Source organism: Lethenteron reissneri, chromosome 47, assembly GCF_015708825.2.
Source record: "Lethenteron reissneri isolate LAM-NWPU_2019-01 chromosome 47, ASM1570882v1, whole genome shotgun sequence".
NCBI lineage: Eukaryota > Metazoa > Chordata > Hyperoartia > Petromyzontiformes > Petromyzontidae > Lethenteron > Lethenteron reissneri.
The window spans coordinates 11483078-11500549 of record NC_083825.1 but is presented as its reverse complement, the minus strand read 5'-3'; the positions used below and the strand labels follow the sequence as shown (position 1 = coordinate 11500549).

General features: G+C 45.1%; 2 protein-coding genes across 9 annotated transcripts in view; both read left to right on the top strand.

The window, feature by feature from the left end:
- The window catches only part of SLC39A14 (solute carrier family 39 member 14), a 49653-nt gene extending 48330 nt beyond the window's left edge, over positions 1–1323 (top strand). For all 6 annotated transcript variants that reach the window (XM_061571073.1, XM_061571075.1, XM_061571072.1 and 3 more), the window contains 2 exons: positions 48–232; positions 897–1323. In XM_061571073.1, the coding sequence (XP_061427057.1) occupies positions 48–232; positions 897–1043 (332 nt within the window). In that variant the 3' untranslated portion in view covers positions 1044–1323. The remainder of the gene's footprint in view (positions 1–47; positions 233–896) is intronic.
- A 2263-nt stretch (positions 1324–3586) lies between these two features.
- The window catches only part of LOC133354495 (uncharacterized), a 49573-nt gene continuing 35687 nt past the window's right edge, over positions 3587–17472 (top strand). For all 3 annotated transcript variants that reach the window (XM_061571379.1, XM_061571378.1, XM_061571380.1), the window contains exons 1-4: positions 3587–3793; positions 8208–8765; positions 10420–11549; positions 12706–12850. In XM_061571379.1, the coding sequence (XP_061427363.1) occupies positions 3772–3793; positions 8208–8765; positions 10420–11549; positions 12706–12850 (1855 nt within the window). In that variant the 5' untranslated portion in view covers positions 3587–3771. The remainder of the gene's footprint in view (positions 3794–8207; positions 8766–10419; positions 11550–12705; positions 12851–17472) is intronic.

The following is a 17472-nucleotide window of genomic DNA, read 5'->3' as shown; positions in this document are numbered from 1 at the left end:
GTGCGCCTGTTAATTGGGTATTTTGGCGGTTGTGTCTGCCATCACAGGTGACTTTGTGATTCTGCTGAATGCCGGAATGAGCATACAGCAAGCACTATTCTTCAACTTCCTGTCGGCGTGCAGCTGCTACTTGGGGCTCGTGTGCGGCATCGTGGCCGGAAGTCACTTTGCCCACAATTGGATATTTGCGCTGGCAGGAGGCATGTTTCTCTACATCTCCCTGGCTGACATGGTGCGTGCCCACAGGAAATCCTTTACTTTTGCTCGAGAGAATGCGTCTTGGTTTTCAGAATAGCGAAGGCCCTTTACAAACAAGGGAGAACAATCGTGAACACGCATGGGTGGTTGTTGTCAAGCTTTCCAACACACATTTGCCCTCAGAAGTATCTAATTATTGATTTGTAAGCGCAAGAGGCACTCCACCGCCCTTCCTGTGAAGGTTTCCTGGCTTAGTTGGGAAGTTGGGATCGTGGTCTGGGATGTGCGGACCTCATGGGCTAAAATCTTTGTTGTAATAACTTGTTTGTTGTTTTGATTTTTGTTTTGGTGCCATTTCTTAATTTATTTATATACTTTTCATTTTGCTTGACAGTAGGGTTTTCATTTGCTTGGTAGTGGCTGTATATGGGATTGGTCCTCATATTTAATGTACAGCGTTATGAGATGCTATTAGCATGAATGGCGTGATGTAAAAGGAAAGTACTATCATTATTGTAACAATTTAAAAAATCTGTTTTGTGGTAACTTGCCCCTTGTTATCCTTCAAACAGTCAACCCCGTTAGGTGCGCCCATAACCAGTCACCCTGCGTGGCGTGTGCATTGCTGGCGGCTGCGTTGCGTCACCGCGGTGCTGACCCGAGCGCGTGCTTGTGAACGTATCGCACCATGAACCCAGTTCCCAGAAATGAACGAGGTGAGCAAAGAGGACGGGGAGGAGAAGAACAACCTCGTCACCTTCGGAATTCAGAACCTTGGCCTTCTCACGGGCTTCTCAATCATGCTGCTCCTCACAATCTACTCGGGGAACATCGGGCTCGGCTAGAGTTGCGCGCACCCCCGCGCTCACTCTGCAATGGTTTCCTCCCCTGTGTCGCCAGTGCTGTAGTTGCCTGTCCTCTGTGGGTTGTTCTTAGGGATCTACTTCTACCGGTTACATTAAACAAACCTGGCCCACTTTTGGTGTGCACTCCCACTCTCCTTCCATTTTCGAGCGCAATCAAAATGTCTGTCTTTCATCAATACTGTGTGTGTGTGCAATACGGTTTGTGATGGTTGTTGAGACTTTGTGTGGAAGGTTCTTTAGATAATAAACTATGACAGTATTGTTGGTGAGTTGGGAGGGTTTTCTTTGACAGTTGTGTGTTATTTAGCGCTGCACCCTGTACACGCTATCTAAATCCATATTGGCTGATTCAGGCCGTGATCACTCCGTGGTCATTAAAATATGTACCACTTCGTGGGGAAGTAAAGTTGTCCTTTGGATAGACTCGTCCCCGCCACAGGAACGTGAAATTTCGACCACTAGTTCAGCACTGTAAACCGCTTCAATGTTATTACAGACTTCTGCATTGTACTGTATCGCCTACCTACGCTGTAGCTTCCTTCACGGTAGTATCTGGTGGATATCTTGTTGGGAAATTCATCGAATATCTCCAGACAATCCTGTCTTGGTGTATAAACCAGAGGTTCATCACTTTACCCGTGATGGCCACATCGCTAATGACACCTGCGTTTGTTGTAAATGTGGCTCCGGAGCGAGGAGAGTTTGAGGCTGTGGCCCCGTACACGCGCACAAACCACAAACCCAGCGCAACGCATGCAGACCGTGGTGCCTACCATTCACAGTGTCACATATATGTTGAACTGATTTCGCACTGTACTTAGCGAACTGTTAAATTGGAGATGCGGATGCACTCGTATGTCAGTGTTATTTTAAACGATTGCCGAGCACAGGTCAAAAACGCCAAGCGGCCAGTAACAAACAACACTGTCAAGAGTTGTCGGCGTCCAACCACAGGGTTGGCCTCGTGGGTCTGGGAGTGTAAATCTTGGGAGGCCCGTGAGCCTCATGTGCAAGAGGTAGCCTCTCGCACTCAACTCGGGCCATGGTGGTTCAGTACCCAGAGCCAGCAGCCCCGGATCCCCCTTGAAGATACAAAAAAATCAACGTGTTTCTTTAAATGAGCAAGGTTAAAGGAGCTTTGAGGAGAAAAAGACGAGAGGGAACCAGAAAGGGGAGTGTTGTGACCTGCAGTATGGTTGTTAAACTCTGTGTGGATGAGAAAAAACAGACTGGCAGACTGAGTCCTTAACACAGGTGGTGGAATTGAATAATGAAGTTCACGGCAATTATGGTAGTAGTGGCAGAAGAGTGATGAGGTGACTGATCACCGGTGAGTGAATCGGTGGGTTCTGGATAATCAACTTGACAAGGGCATTACTGTAGTAATTCTGCGGAAACCACAGCCGATTTAAATGCAGCCTCGATTATTTATAGAGCAGACAAACGTGAACATGGCTACTTCTGGGACAACTGCAATTTGCTTCCAGTGAAGGTGTGCAACCACTCCAAAGCCCTGTTGATGTTTACGGTAATCCGTGGGCTCACACCAGCACCATACCTCACGGGATGGCTGCCTCTGTCGAAATTGCGCCACTGTGAAAGCACCATCCGTTGCAATATTGGTCATGTACGTCCGTCCACGTGCAGTTTTTAGTCACTTTTAAATGGCTCCTTGTATATATGAGCAGAGTGTGTGTAGTATTTAGTAACGCGCAGTTGAATGGAAATGTGAAGCGTGAGCAAGCTGTGGGGCATGCTGGACGAATGCAAAGTGTGCGTTATGAAGGTGATTCTTATCGGCATGCACTTGTGTCTGTGACCAATCACCGGGCCAGCACCCAAGCTGAAACGATCAGGACCACGATGGCAACGACTCGGGAGTCTTTTATTCAGCAGTGGATCATGGCTTATGACGACATTGTGGTTTAGAGACGTTTTCACAAATGCAAGCAGCACAAAGACAGACTCTTGGGGCAAGTGCTGTTCGCGAGCACCAATGAAGGCTGGAACGGTACACGAGGGGGTGGGTGGCCAACACCACGCGACACCGCCTTTGTCTCCCCAGTGGCGATGTTCAGATAATCGTCACTGGTGTTGGCCGTGAGCGCGAATCGAACTCAGGTTCATAGCGCAGGGGGGCTAACCTCTACGCCACCAAGCAGCACACACACACAAACTTAACAGCCAAAGTCTTAAATTGAGTTCCCATAATGTGTCGGTGCCTTCAGTGTCCGTTGACATTTGGGTGCTGCAATTGTGGTCGCCTGTTAGTCCGATGTCATGTGTGGGTTTGTGCAACGGGAAGTGTCAGCAGGTTATCATGCAAGCGTTTGCTGCTTTGCTGTAAAATGGTAAAATGTGTTCCTCGAATTGCATCGAATGGGGAAGTGCCGGTTTACAGTGCCTCTCTCACTCCGTGAGGGCCGGCTCTGCGGGCTGGCCACACGAACTCGCCTCTGGTAGTAGACGCACGCATTGGCCCGTCCGTCCGCTGTGACAATGATGTATCCAATTCACATTTTAATCGGGCAGTAAACAAGCGAAGCTGATCAGGACACTGTGAGACCGGAGTGACCATCGGGTTGGGCACTGGGAATTTCTTTTTTCACAAGGCAGCCAGCAACATTGACATCTGCTTCAGTGGCAACGTCATTCCCCTTCCGGCAGAGTGGGAAACATCCCATATATTACTCCTGTAGCTACGAACATGGACCCAAGTGAACATTCAGGTAAGTTACCTCACTTTTATCATGTTATATTGTTATGTTGGCGAACGATTGGTCGATGCACCGTTAAAAAAAATCGATGTCGCATGCAGCAGTCGGGGTTTTGGAACAATTTGATAAATGTACTTTATCAATTTTTCCATCTCTGACCACCATTCCAGCATTCCATGGCCTACATGTTTCCATAATTATTTTAAGTGCTAAGTGAATCACTCTCTGTTGGTCAACGTGCATTCGTTTCACCACGCCGTGCTATTGAGCTACGTGTAAGTCGGCCTCGGCAAGGTAAGGTAAAAGTTAAAATGTAAAAAAAACAAGCCTACCTTTTACCTTACCACAATACAATCACTCTACCCTACCTTTTACCCTTTAGCAGGTAAGGTAAAAAGCAACGAGCCTACCTTTACCCTACCTTTTACCCTTACCTCATACAAATTACCCGATTACAGGGTAATTCATAATATAAGTTTTTTGTTCAAATCGCGTTATTTATAAATGTGTCGTAACCCTCCACCACCCGACACGGCCAAACAGTAAGAAATGTCACGTTTTTCAAAGGACAAAATAATTCACTTCTTTAGCCCACCGGTGTGCTGAAGAGAGAATCAACAGCATTTTAAAAGTCGATTCTCTCTTCAGCACACCGGTGGGCTAAAGAAGTGAATTATTTTGTCCTTTGAAAAACGTGACACATTTTTTACTGTTTGGCCGTGTCGGGTGGTGGAGGGTTACGGCACATTTATAAATAACGCGATCTGACCCAAAAACCTATATTATGAATAATATTGGTTGTGAAAGCCTATGTGTTATACAGGGTAATTACTGGGGTACTACACATGAAAAAGGTTTATAATGGTAAATGCGAGGTAGAGTGCTTTATCCATATAGAATACTCTCGATTATTCCAATTTTACACCCATTGATTTTAATTCACTCTGTTGTTGTCGTTGTTGTGTCCTCAAATCTTGTAACTCAAATTTAACCCACTTCCCAATGTGGTATCGACTGCAAACTTGGTATACTTATGTCATACTGATGACAACACTATGTTCTATCATAAAAAATATAAAACATATTTTAAAACATTACTTGTTTATATGTTATGTTTCGGCTTGGGTCTAATTGTCCACGGTAAACTGAGGTTGGCTGTAATTGGCCACGGCCCCTTACGTTATGGCAAGCTTCGGGGCCACTTCCTGGAGTCGTGGAGTTCTGCCATTACTAGCACATTTCATTAAAGCGTGTTTTTTAAAAAGTTTTTTTTTAAAGATTACTTATTAAATGGAGGCCACGGACTGCGCCACGGAGCTTTTAGCGGTAAACAAGGCACCGTATTTACCGGGTAATACTTCGCGCGACCTTTACCCTACCGGGTAATTCTTCCGAGTTACCTTTACTCTACCCTTTACCTTACCCCTTGGCATGTCGACACCTTTTACCTTTACCCTTTTACCCGGTAAAAAGGGTAAATTACCTTACCTTGCCGAGGCCTACGTGTAAGGGTGATGCAGATCTTTACAGCTGCTTCACATGTCGCCCATCGTCGAATATTTTGATTTACTGATCAAGTGAATGACAGTCCACGTTTTAAGATGTTGCTACTGTTGCCATGGTGGGGTTCTCATATCTCGGGTATCTTTGGGTATCCACTGGCGGAGCCGGTTGGGGGGGGTGGCACGTGCCCCCCCCCCCCCAATGATCCGATCAAATATCTAATTTCGATCATTGGGGGTTATTCGTAATAAATCGGCTTTTTGCGACCCCCGCTGACACTGTAGCATATTGTTGTGTGCCAGGGACTCTGAGATGATAGGACAAATAGTATGAGTCCATAATTGCCAATAAGTAACGGCAAAGCAGTTATAAGTGACTCAGAATTGTGCGCAGTTGCGTATACAGCACACGACTTCCCTGAAGGAAAATTTCAGCAATCACACAACGCGGTTCGAATTCGACCCTCGATCGATGGCTGCACCATCACCGCACACGCGTCGAATAAAAAGCAAGGGACAAGTCCTTTACTTACTAACAACTCCTCTATCATTTCTCATTGCTGAAGGGGTTACCCCCCCCCTACCTGAAAATCCTGGCTCCACCATTGGGTATCTGTATCCATTAAAGTTACTTTGCTTCGATTTAAGTATTTATACTGTCGAATGCTGTGATAGTATATGAGAATTAGAATTTAAATTTAGACTGGAGGAATCCGATGAGCTATGAAGCTCTTTTTTACAGATGTCCAGTAGCGGTGGGTCAACGAGTTATATCAACAAACAATACAAAACAACGATCTAAGAGCAAGATAGAGACAATATAAGCAAGTCGCAATAAATAAATATAAAATACTGGAGAGAAGTACAAATTGCACAAATTCATAAATTCCTGCCGATTTGTCTACACCAAATGCAAACTTGGGGAAAGGCAGCAAAACAGCAAAAACAATAGTCCCAGACCACACCAAGATCGACCACACACAGTGCCAGATTTTTGCCAGAAAGGCGCCACGAATATATACTGTAAAACATTTGACTTGACTTGATGCTAAATGTTTTCCAATTTTAGTCCCTTTCACATACCTGTCAACCCCTTATCAGTGCCTACCTTATTACAAAGCAATTCAGACCTTATTGGTCACCCCGTGCCCTTATAAATCTCAACGTTCGTCCTACAAAGTCCCATCACAAGGGAGAAACACAAATATACAAATAAATAATATGCCCGTATTGAAACGGCTGTACGCTGTATGGACTTGAAAACTCAATTTCCCTGTACAATAATATGGGTAAACCGTATGAGTTTACAGGTATGCTTTCTAATTGGCTGCTGTTATAATTTCGGGTTTTCAATCAATCATTATTACGACAATCATCTGATGCATTGTGATTTCTGAAAGTAGCACATATCTCAGTATTTCCCTTCACCCACCACGCCCCCCACCGGGGGTCACCACTCAGCGAGCTCTGTAGCCCAATATGGGCCCTAGCCCATGGCATAAAGAAAAATCCATAAACACTGCTCATTTACACACAACGCTATACCGTTATACCTTCATATACGAAGTAGATGCGTTCCTAGAGCTTCATTCGTATATTTAAACTTTGTATACTGAATAACTTATAACATTAACACTAATTTGTCAACTGCTGAAAAGTATAAACCAAGAGGACATTGAAGATAATGCAACCCAAACAGAAAGAGCGATGGATGCCATTCACGACAACGGCACAGCAATATCTGTACAAGGGAAAAAAACCCTGAGATTCGCGGATGACATAGATCTGATGGAAGAAAGCTGCGTAGTACTGCAGGAAAGTGTTCATATGCTGACTAGTCAGGAAAGGATGCAGGATTGAGGATTAACGTGAAAAAGACAGATAATGGTTCAAACTTAATTTTAAGCTTTTGTGACTGCAGGAATTACTCCTTGATTCTTTCGGTAAAGTCACGTAGAAAGAAAATACTAATAAATAAAATAAAATAACTAATATTAGTTATTCTATTTTGTTTTCTTTCTACGTGACTTTACCGAAAGAACCAAAGAGTAAAGATAATGGTGTTCGGAAGGAAGGACGTTGATAATTAAGTTAATAATAGAAAGCAGCAAGAGTGTGCATATAAGGAATTTGTATATTTGGGAAGTCTACTGACATGGGACAATGGCTGCACGAAAGACATAAGAGCGAGGATCTCAAAGGAAAGATAAGTAATGGCAGGTTTCAATAGCATCTAGGGAAGCAATAAAATCAGCTATTAGACCAATCTGAACATCGTGAGAGCATGCGTGTTCAGTACAGCTTTGTATGCCTGCGAGACTTGGCCATGAAAACGACTGACAGATATAAGATATTGGCACTCGATATTCCTACAGAAGGATACTGCATTTAAACTGGACCCAAAGAGTGACATGATAAAGGCAATGATGAGGAGGAAACTGGCACTATTTGAACACATCTATAGGATGGACAACAACATAAAAAATATAAGCATGTTCAGAAGAATGGAAAGAACCGGAAAGAGAGGAAGACCTAACAGAGAATTACTTGACATAAGGGATTGATACCAGAAAGATGTGGCACTACTTGAGCATATTTGCACAAGACAGAGGAAAGTGGAAACAAATGACGAAATGTGCAATGGACATATACGGGTTATATGCCCATGAACTGTGATGATGGCGATGATGATGATGCAACCAAACAAGTGGGTTAAGCCAAAGTGTATTAGGAAACTGAGTATTTTTGTCATATGTTGTATAAGGCAAAATGCATAATCGTGCAAACCACGATTTTGAATTCTGCTAAAGTTGGCCTTTTTAAGTGTGGTCAGGGCTGGAGTTGGGAAACACTGCTGCCCACTGCGTTCTCTGCTGCCGCTTCTTCTGCACTGTTTCTCTCGTGACCGCTTCCCCGCCGCACAGGTTGCCAGGTGCTAATACTCCATGAGGAGGACGGGGCGGAGTGGAGTGAGTATCTGTGTCGCCTCCTCATCTCCTCGGGCTATCTGCAAGCGCACCAGATTGAGCCATGCCCTCTGGGTGCCGTGCTCGCCACTTTGCTGGTTCACGGCAGAAACGACGACGCCGCCGCCGCCACAAACCCGACGCCCGAGCGTCCCAAGCCGGGTGCCTCCGGGCCGGCCAGTGATTGCACCGGGTACGAGGAGCCGCGTCCGTCGCGCTTCCCGGCCAGGCAGGTCCTGCTGCACCTCCGTGGCTGCCCGTGCAAGGTGATAGTGCTCACCCCGGGGCTGCTCGGAACGCTGCGGCAGGAGCCCATGCCGGCCGAGGCATTGGTGCGCGCCGTGGCGCCGCCTCGCAGCGTGGTGTTGCTCAATTGCGACGCGGTGGAGGAGGAGGACGTCGCAACGTTGAGGGACGTTCTCCCCGACAGTCACCTGTGGGTCCACCTGAGCGCGTATTGCCAAGCAGAGCAATACCTCGCGGCCATTCAGTGGACGATACAAGGCAGTGTGCGAGGTGGGTGGGGAGTCGCGTAAATTGTACATATCGCTGCTCTAATTGGGGACGGACCATTTTAGCCCACTTCTCATGACAAGTCCTGCCCACGAACAACAGCCTTTGAGAGTTTTCTGGAAATAACCCGTCACGATGATGTCACATGGAGATTTGTGCTGACAGGGCCTTCTCCATTCAAATATTACTGCTGCCAAAGTATCTCCCTGCTCCAGTGAGCATGAAGGGCAAGCAACACTCGTCGCCATTGGTGGTTCTAAATCAGTAACTTACAGTGAGGGAAAAAAGTAATTTGATCCCCTGCTGATTTTGTACGTTTGCCCACTGACAAAGAAATGTTCAGTCTATAATTTTAATGCTAGGTTTATTTGAACAGTGAGAGACAGAAAAACAACAAAATAATCCAGAAAAACGCATGCCAAAAATGTTATAAATTGATTTGCATTTTAATGAGGGAAATAAGTATTTTACCCCTCTGCAAAACATGACTTAGTACTTGGTGGCAAAACCCTTGTTGGCAATCACAGAGGTCAGACGTTTCTTGTAGTTTGCCACCAGGTTTGCACACATCTCAGGAGAGATTTTGTCCCACTCCTCTTTGCAGATCTTCTCCAAGTCATTAAGGTTTCGAGGCTGACGTTTGGCAACTCGAACCTTCAGCTCCCTCCATAGATTTTCTATGGGATTAAGGTCTGGAGACTGGCTAGGCCACTCCAGGACCTTAATGTGCTTCTTCCTGAGCCACTCCTTTGTTGCCTTGGCCATGTGTTTTGGGTCATTGTCATGCTAGAATACCCATCTACGACCCATTTTCAATGCCCTGGCTGAGGGAAGGAGGTTGTGAATTCACGTGTAAAGTTTTAATTTACATGCAAAGAGGGGATGATGGCCCGAGTTACACCCTCACCACACGGACACCCACTTGGAAGGGCAGCCGAACTAAACTAAACTTTTTATTTGACCAGGCAAGGCCCAATGAACTATATGGCTCTTTTTCAGAAGCGACTTGGCCACAAATGATTGCTCAATGAAGTGGCTTATTGCGTGGAAATCTATAGCAGCCAAATACAATAAATGCACGTTTCTAAATGTGAAGGGAAAAACCGGGAAACCCAGAGAAAAATTAACACGACCACGGGGAGAACATGCAAACTCCAAATATACAGGGGTCGGTTGGGATCGAACCCATGACCTCCTATATAGCAGGCGAGGTAGTTAAGATTGCCACCGTGGTGCCCTCTCCACTGTGATGGTTGCATCGCAAGACCATGAAGGATGGTGATGGTTTAGGAAGTCCTTTATCCAGAAGTGGATATATCATGGCTCATGATAATGAATTACACAACCAAATTTAACATGCTATATATTGTGCAGGAAATAGGTGACCGGGCTGAAACCATCAACTGGCTACACTTTTACACTTTAGGACCCGGTTTCACCACGAGTGGCCATTCAAAGAGACGTGGATGAAACTGTTCGATCCGTTAACGTTAATTTAATGCAGCTCCACGAGTTGTCTTCAGAAATCTTCTCATTCTCAACGTTGGTTAAAGTGTTACCTCCGATTATTTTACAATGCGCTCCGGTGCTGCATATCGACATTACTGCGTTATAACTGTGTCCAGATTTTAAGCCTTGTTTTACTTCACAATTTCAGAACCTGAGCGGCTCGCCGACTCTTCAGTTCCCTTTTATGGGCAAACATGTGAAGAGGAAGGAGAAGAGGAAGTGCCGCCCGGGATTCTTGTGGCCGAGTTTAACCAAGAACTTCACGCTGAACCATACGACGATGACGAGAACGACGAAGAAGACATTTACCTCGATTTCTACTCCCACCCTCCACAAGGCGATGTCAGCTCGAATGTCGATGGATCTCATTCCAACTGTTCTGACCAGAGGCCTGACACCGATGACGACATTCGCTCAGATTCTAATCTGGGCGCTGATTATAGCAGTTACTCTCATCTTGAGCGAGGCAGTAAAGATGATGACCTTGGATCTTATCTGGGTACTCATCATAGCAGTTACCCTGATCTTGAGCAAGGCAGTAAAGATGATAACCTTGGATCTCATCTGTGCACTGATGACAGCAGTTACCCTGATCTTGAGCAAGGCAGTAAAGATGATGACCTTGGATCTCATCTGGGCACTGAGGATAGCAGTTACCATGATCTTGAGCAAGGCAGTAAAGATGATAACCTTGTCTCTCATCTGGGCCCTAATTATAGCAGTTACCCTGATCTTGAGCAAGGCAGTAAAGATGATAACCTTGTCTCTCAACTGGGCACTGATGATAGCAGATACCCTCCTCATCTTGAACAAGACTGTAAAGATGATGACCTCAGTTCAGAGGCAGACAGTATTACAGACATTGGCAATGACCATACATACGATATAGGCCCTTTCAATGAGCCCAACCTTGACAAAAACAATGATGATCGCAGCCTTAGGCCTAATGATTATCGTTACCTCGATCGTAATGTCAATGAAAACCTTGATACACATCCTGACAACAACCTATATTCTGATCTTACATTGAACCCTACCTCAGACCGTGATGGTAAAACGCGGCAAGATATGCATTCAGTGAAGCAGTTCCACGTAAACACCCTACAATCAGAAGACGAAAATAGTTCTGCTGCTGATGATGAGAAAGAAGAAGAAATGTTGGATACGTCCACTGGAGAGTCTAAGGAACTGATGAATGCGCAGGAGGGAACAACTGAAGCTCAGAACGTGATACAAATTGAGTCTGTGATTGTGGAGCCACGCAAAATCATCTGTGGAGTAAGTGCAGCAATGTTACACGTGTCTGTGCAGAGACAAGCTCTTAAATACAAGTTAACTTGTATTTAAGAGCTTGTCACTTGGAATTTTGCCTCACTTTATACAGTAAATTTAGCAGTGATGGTCCCACCTGATGACGGAGACTTGTGTTGCCTCCGAAGCGTCGTGATTTATTATTTTATTTCTATTATTATTTCTATTATTTATTATTATTTATTTTTACCTACGTGACTTTACCGAAAAAACCTAAGAGTATGAGCTCCCAAATCCTTAAAAGATCTGGACGCAGTCCTACATGTCAGCTTCTCCGGCAGGCAAAGCCGCTTTGGCTACGTCATGCAGCCTGCATGCCCAGCCACCGCATGCCCAAACAGCTTCTGTTGGGCAGGAACGTGTTAGAGAAAAGATGGAATGATGTGGCATGAGAGGATATGGAACTGAGTGGACTTGTCAATTACTAGTACCAGCGGTATCAAGATCAGCCTTTGTGGAAGGAGCTGGTGAAGGACGCGACTTGGCAGTCGGAGGCAGTCGCCCTCCAGCAACAACGGAGGGCAGAGGAGCAATGCTCAGAACAATGAGCGGAGTGCCGGGTGGCTAAAAGACTGAATGTTGACACAGTAGGGGGCACAGGTGGTGCATCTGCCAGTAATCTCAATCAGTCACCGTATGGGACCTGGGTCTGTCTCGTGACCTCCTGCCAGCGGGTGTTCGACACTTCACGTGGCCTCAAAGTGCACAAAGCTTGGCACAAGCGCCGTGGTGATGTCACCACCACTTAGTGGCGAATGGCGGTCGTTGTGTATTGTGTTTGAATATTGTGTGTGCGTGGATATTGTGTGTATTTGTAGAAATTGTCTGGATTTTGTGTGTGTCTGAATATTACGTGTTTGTGTGGATATTTAGTGTTTCTATGGATTTAGCGTGTGGATTGTGTGTGTATGTGTGAATGTTTTGTTCGGATATTGTGTGTGGATGTTGTATGAATAGTGTGTGGTGTGCAGTATGTGTGGATTTTGTATGAAGTGTGTGTGTTGTTTGTGTAACTAGTGTGTGTATTTTGTGTGTGAATAGTGTGTTATAGTGCGTGTGAATAGTGTGTGAATAGTGTTTGTATGTATAAAGTGTGTTTGTGTGTGGATATTGTGGCCAACAGACGCGACCTGCTGTGCTCGTGCTGCTGTCCTCGAGGCTGCCGGACTCCGCAGTGATCGTGACCGTGAGGTCCTCGCGCGACAGGCAGGGGACCCAGGTTCAGCCCGAGAGGCTCAACGTCTTCACACTGAGATTCGAGGCACCCGGTGAGAACGGGCTGCCGTCACCCAGACAAACTGCCGCCCAGAGGTGTTGTGGAGGAACCCAGCAGAATGCCACACATTGGGGGGCCTCCTTATTAGCAAGTCCCTCGTGAGGCCCGCTTGCGTGAAGCCCAGCAGATATTGCCTATTTTTGTCCCCTTGTGGATGGCCCTGTTCAACAGCTTCCTTTTCTCGTCGCTGCAACGTTACTTTGCTCCGTGGTGGTGATTGCCCTAGCAACACACACGCGCGATCGGTGGGGTGAGGGGGGAATTCTCATTCGCGTTAAAAATGCAACAACAGCAAATACACAACGCTGAGGTAAATTCTGCACAGTGTGATGTCCTATTCTCTCCAATGTGGGCACTTAATGCTATAGGGTCGGTAGATACTACTATTATAGTCCTTAGATAATATTATTGTAGAGTAGGTGGGGTGATGGTGGGGGGGGAATAGCAGCCCAGTCCCAGCCTGCAAAGGTGCCACCTCGGACGGCTGGGCAATTTAGGCGAGGCTGGGGGCTCTGCATGGGACTAGGCCTTACCACTACACTATGTGAAGTTAGTACTATTATAGAGTTCGTGTCTCGGCCTTGCTGTGTGCTGCATTGCACCACTATCCGAGTAGTTAACATCGCATTCAATACACCTTTAGAGACAGGCTGAACATCCGACTCCAAATGTATGTAATGAATAGAGCGAGGTAAAACTGATGGAAAAACACAGCACAAAATACACCATCTGTTAATACTTGGAAAATCAATACAATAAACACTGCAGCATCATAACATTGTCTTAGATAACATGAAACTCAACAATAGGTCCTGGATGGCCCAGGCACCTACATTAGCACTGAATATCTACACAAGAGAATAAGCTACTGTGTTAAATAAGGCCACATCGTGTAATCACCATACTGCAGCCTAAATGTACAGCGCTGCACATAACACTGAACTATGGATGAGATGCTTCTTCATCCTTGCTCTCAAGATCACATTAAAGGTACATGGGTACAAGTCTGACTCAATTACAAGTAACATTCACAATAATGCAAGTGGCAGGCTTCGTTGTTAACTAGGCCTCATATTTATTATAACAATTTAACATAATTATAAAGGCTTTTACAGCATTATAACGGCAATCCTAACATTATAACAGCATTTCCAGTGTATGGGAACCTCATTGGCCAGTAAAAATATGATAATTGGTTTTTTACCCTTCTATCTGGCAACAAAACTGACACCTTTTTACAAGGAGTCATGTTTGTATAGACCGCAATACCTGCAGTCATAATACAAACAAAGACATAACTCTGATAATGTGCACTGTCCTTGAAGTTGATTGGTCCACACCCTAGACAGCTTTCCTTAGAGCCTGGTCCAACCCATGTGAGACTAGGCTCTAAGGAAAGCTGTCTCGGGTGTGGACCAATCAACTTCAAGGACAGTGCACATTATCAGAGTTATGTCTTTTGTTTGTATTACGACTGCAGGTATTGCGGTCTATACAAACATGACTCCTTGTAAAAAGGTGTCAGTTTTGTTGCCAGATAGAAGGGTAAAAAACCAATTATCAGCATTTCCAGTATTACAAGAACATAAACGAACTTACAGACAATGCTTTTTAAAGTCCCACAATGAACAGATGCACCTGTCTTGACTGAGACACTATTTGTGCCTCCATTTTGCACTCTGTGTAATGGCTGACACCCTGCCTCATGGCTTAGAGAATCTTAAGTCGTCACTTCCTGGTCACGTGACCAAACTCAACACCATATCAGGAAATTCCTGTGTACGCACACCTGTCTGGTATCTACGAGATACCACCATTTATTTTCACCATTTATCTCATAAACAAATGTACAACAAACTTCAACGGGTCAACTTATTTGTCCATATCTTTGCGAGAGAGAAGCAGTACTATCTCAGCAAAAGGCCTGACGAAAGTTCTTGCGACACCTTGCTTCGCTATCATAACCTCAACCTTTTGAACTTTTCCATCGGCATTGGGAATCGTCTTGAAGATGCGGCCCATTGGCCACTCATTCCGTTTGACTTGGTTGTCCTTTAGTAGGACGAGGTCACCTTCTTGGATGTCTGGTCTGCTCGACTGCCATTTGCTGCGCACGTGAAGTGTCGTAAGGTACTCGTTTTTGCAACAACGCCAGAATGTGTTGGCGAAGCTCTGCACTTGTCTCCATTGACGTCTGTAGAGATCTGCAGTGCTAACCTCCTCGATGGGTGCTGTGAGCACATCTGTCTTCTGGGTAAGAAGTGTAGCAGGAGTCAAGATGAATGGTGACTCTGGGTTGGTTGAGATGGGGATCAGGGGTCTTGAGTTAATTATAGCTGAGACCTCGGCCATGGGAGTGGTCAAGACCTCGTGAGAGAGCCGTGTGGACCCAACATCACACAGCATGGAGTCAAAAATCCGTCGAGCAATCCCGATCATGCGTTCCCAGGCTCCACCCATATGCGAAGAGTGAGGAGGATTGAAGATCCATGTGCAGCCTTGGTCACTAAGGTATTTCCCTACAGACTCATCTTCAACATTTTCCGTATTGATCTTAAGCTCTTTACATGCTCCAGTGAAATTGGTTCCACAATCAGAATGGAGTTGCTTGGCCGGCCCTCTGATGCGAAGAATCTCCAGAGTGCATTTATAAAGCTCGAAGAGTCCATGGACTCGCTAACTTCGATGTGCACTGCTCATATACTCATACAGGTGAGCAGCACTGCCCAACATTTTCTGTTCACGAGCCCTTCTCTGGTGCGGCGGGAGATGACTGTCCACTGTCCGAACATGTCGATCCCTACAGAGGTGAAGGGAGGTTCCATACTGAGTCGATCAGCTGGGAGGTCTGCCATTTTTTGTTATTCCTGTTTTCTACATAGCTTGCGACACCTCATACATTTGTGAATTGTGCTGGTGATGCACCTCTTTGCTCCAACGATCTACAATCCTGCAGATCGGATTGCTCTTTCTGTGAAGTGCCGACCTTGGTGCTTGACCTTCTCGTGGTAGTAGCGCACAAGTAAAATTGCGATGTGGCTCTGGCTTGGGATTATGAGGAGATTTCATTAATTCTCATCTAATTTTGCATTCCCTGGCTGACCACCAATCCTGAGCAAGCCGTCTTTGTCCATCCTGGGGTTTAACTTCCTGAGGGAGCCGACCCGAGGAAGGTCTTCTTCCTTGTTGATGGACTTGATCTCACTTGCATAAGCTGCATGTTGCACACAACGGAAGATTAATTTCCTTCGATTTAAAGCTTTCGTGACTGCAGGGATTCATCTTCTTGGTTCTTTCGGTAAAGTCACGTAGAATAGAAATAATAAAATAATAAAAATAAAACATAATAACATAATTCTCACGACGTTTCGGCCACAACGCAAGTAGAGAACAGGTCTGTCGAGGAGACAGAGTCAGACTCTGTCTACTCGACAGACCTGTTTCCACCTGAGGACGGCTGCTTGCGTTGTGGCCGAAACGTCGTGAGAATTATTTTATGTTTTATTTGTATTATTTTATTATTTCCATTCTATGTGACTTTACCGAAAGAACCAAGAAGATTGATTTCCTTGTTCTGGAAAGCTCATCTTCAGTGCGTCGCACTGTCCAGTGATGCCACCCATTGCAGCTACCAGTGGTGCCTCTCTTTGGGCGATGGAAGTAGTCTGCGATATGCATTAGATGTGCTATCACTCACATGAGCATCGTCCATTACGAGAAATGTTCAAAATGGTGTGGACTCATTGGACTTCTTGGTGGAACATTTGTGACCAAAGTTGTCACTTGAGGATGAGTCAGTAGATAATAGTACAGTCAGTAGATACCACTATAGTCAGTATATACTGCTGCAGAAGCGGTAGATATGACTATAGAGTCAGTAGATACTGCAATAGCGTCAGCAAATACTGCTATAGAGTATGCAGATACTACCATAGAGTCAGTAGTTACTGCTATAGAGTTAGTAGTTACTTCTATAGTGAGTGGATACTACTATCGAGTCAATAAATACAACTATAGATTCAGTAGATATTACTATGGTCATTAGATACCACTGTAGTCAGTGTTTACTACTATAGAGTTGGTTGATACTACTATAGAGTCGGCAGGTACCACTATAGAGTGAGCAGATACTACTATAGAGTCAGCAGATACTACTGTGGAGTCAGTAGATACTACTATAGGGTCAATAGATACTACTATACAGTCAGTAGATACAGCTGTAGAGCCAGATACTACTATAGAGCCATAAACTGCTTTAGAGTCACTATATACTACTCACTCTATTGTATGTAGGGTGTGTAGGTATATATGCCTACGGGGGGGTAAAAATATTTTTTGAGGGGTGGGGGGAGGTCGACAATTTTCAGAAACCTGTTGGGTCAACTATTTACCTTCCACTTTCTATTACTTTTTGATTCAGGACTTCCTCAAGCCTCTTATAATTTTGTTGCTGTACAAATGGAAGGACAAACAGAAGGCCAGGCTTTCAAAATAGCTTAGTTCTTGTGTTTGTTCTGTTTTTAACAGAAGTTTTGAAATATATTTTTCCCCCGGGCAATGCCAGGCAATGCCAGGTACTTCCCGCTAGTACTACTGCAGTAACATCGCGGATGT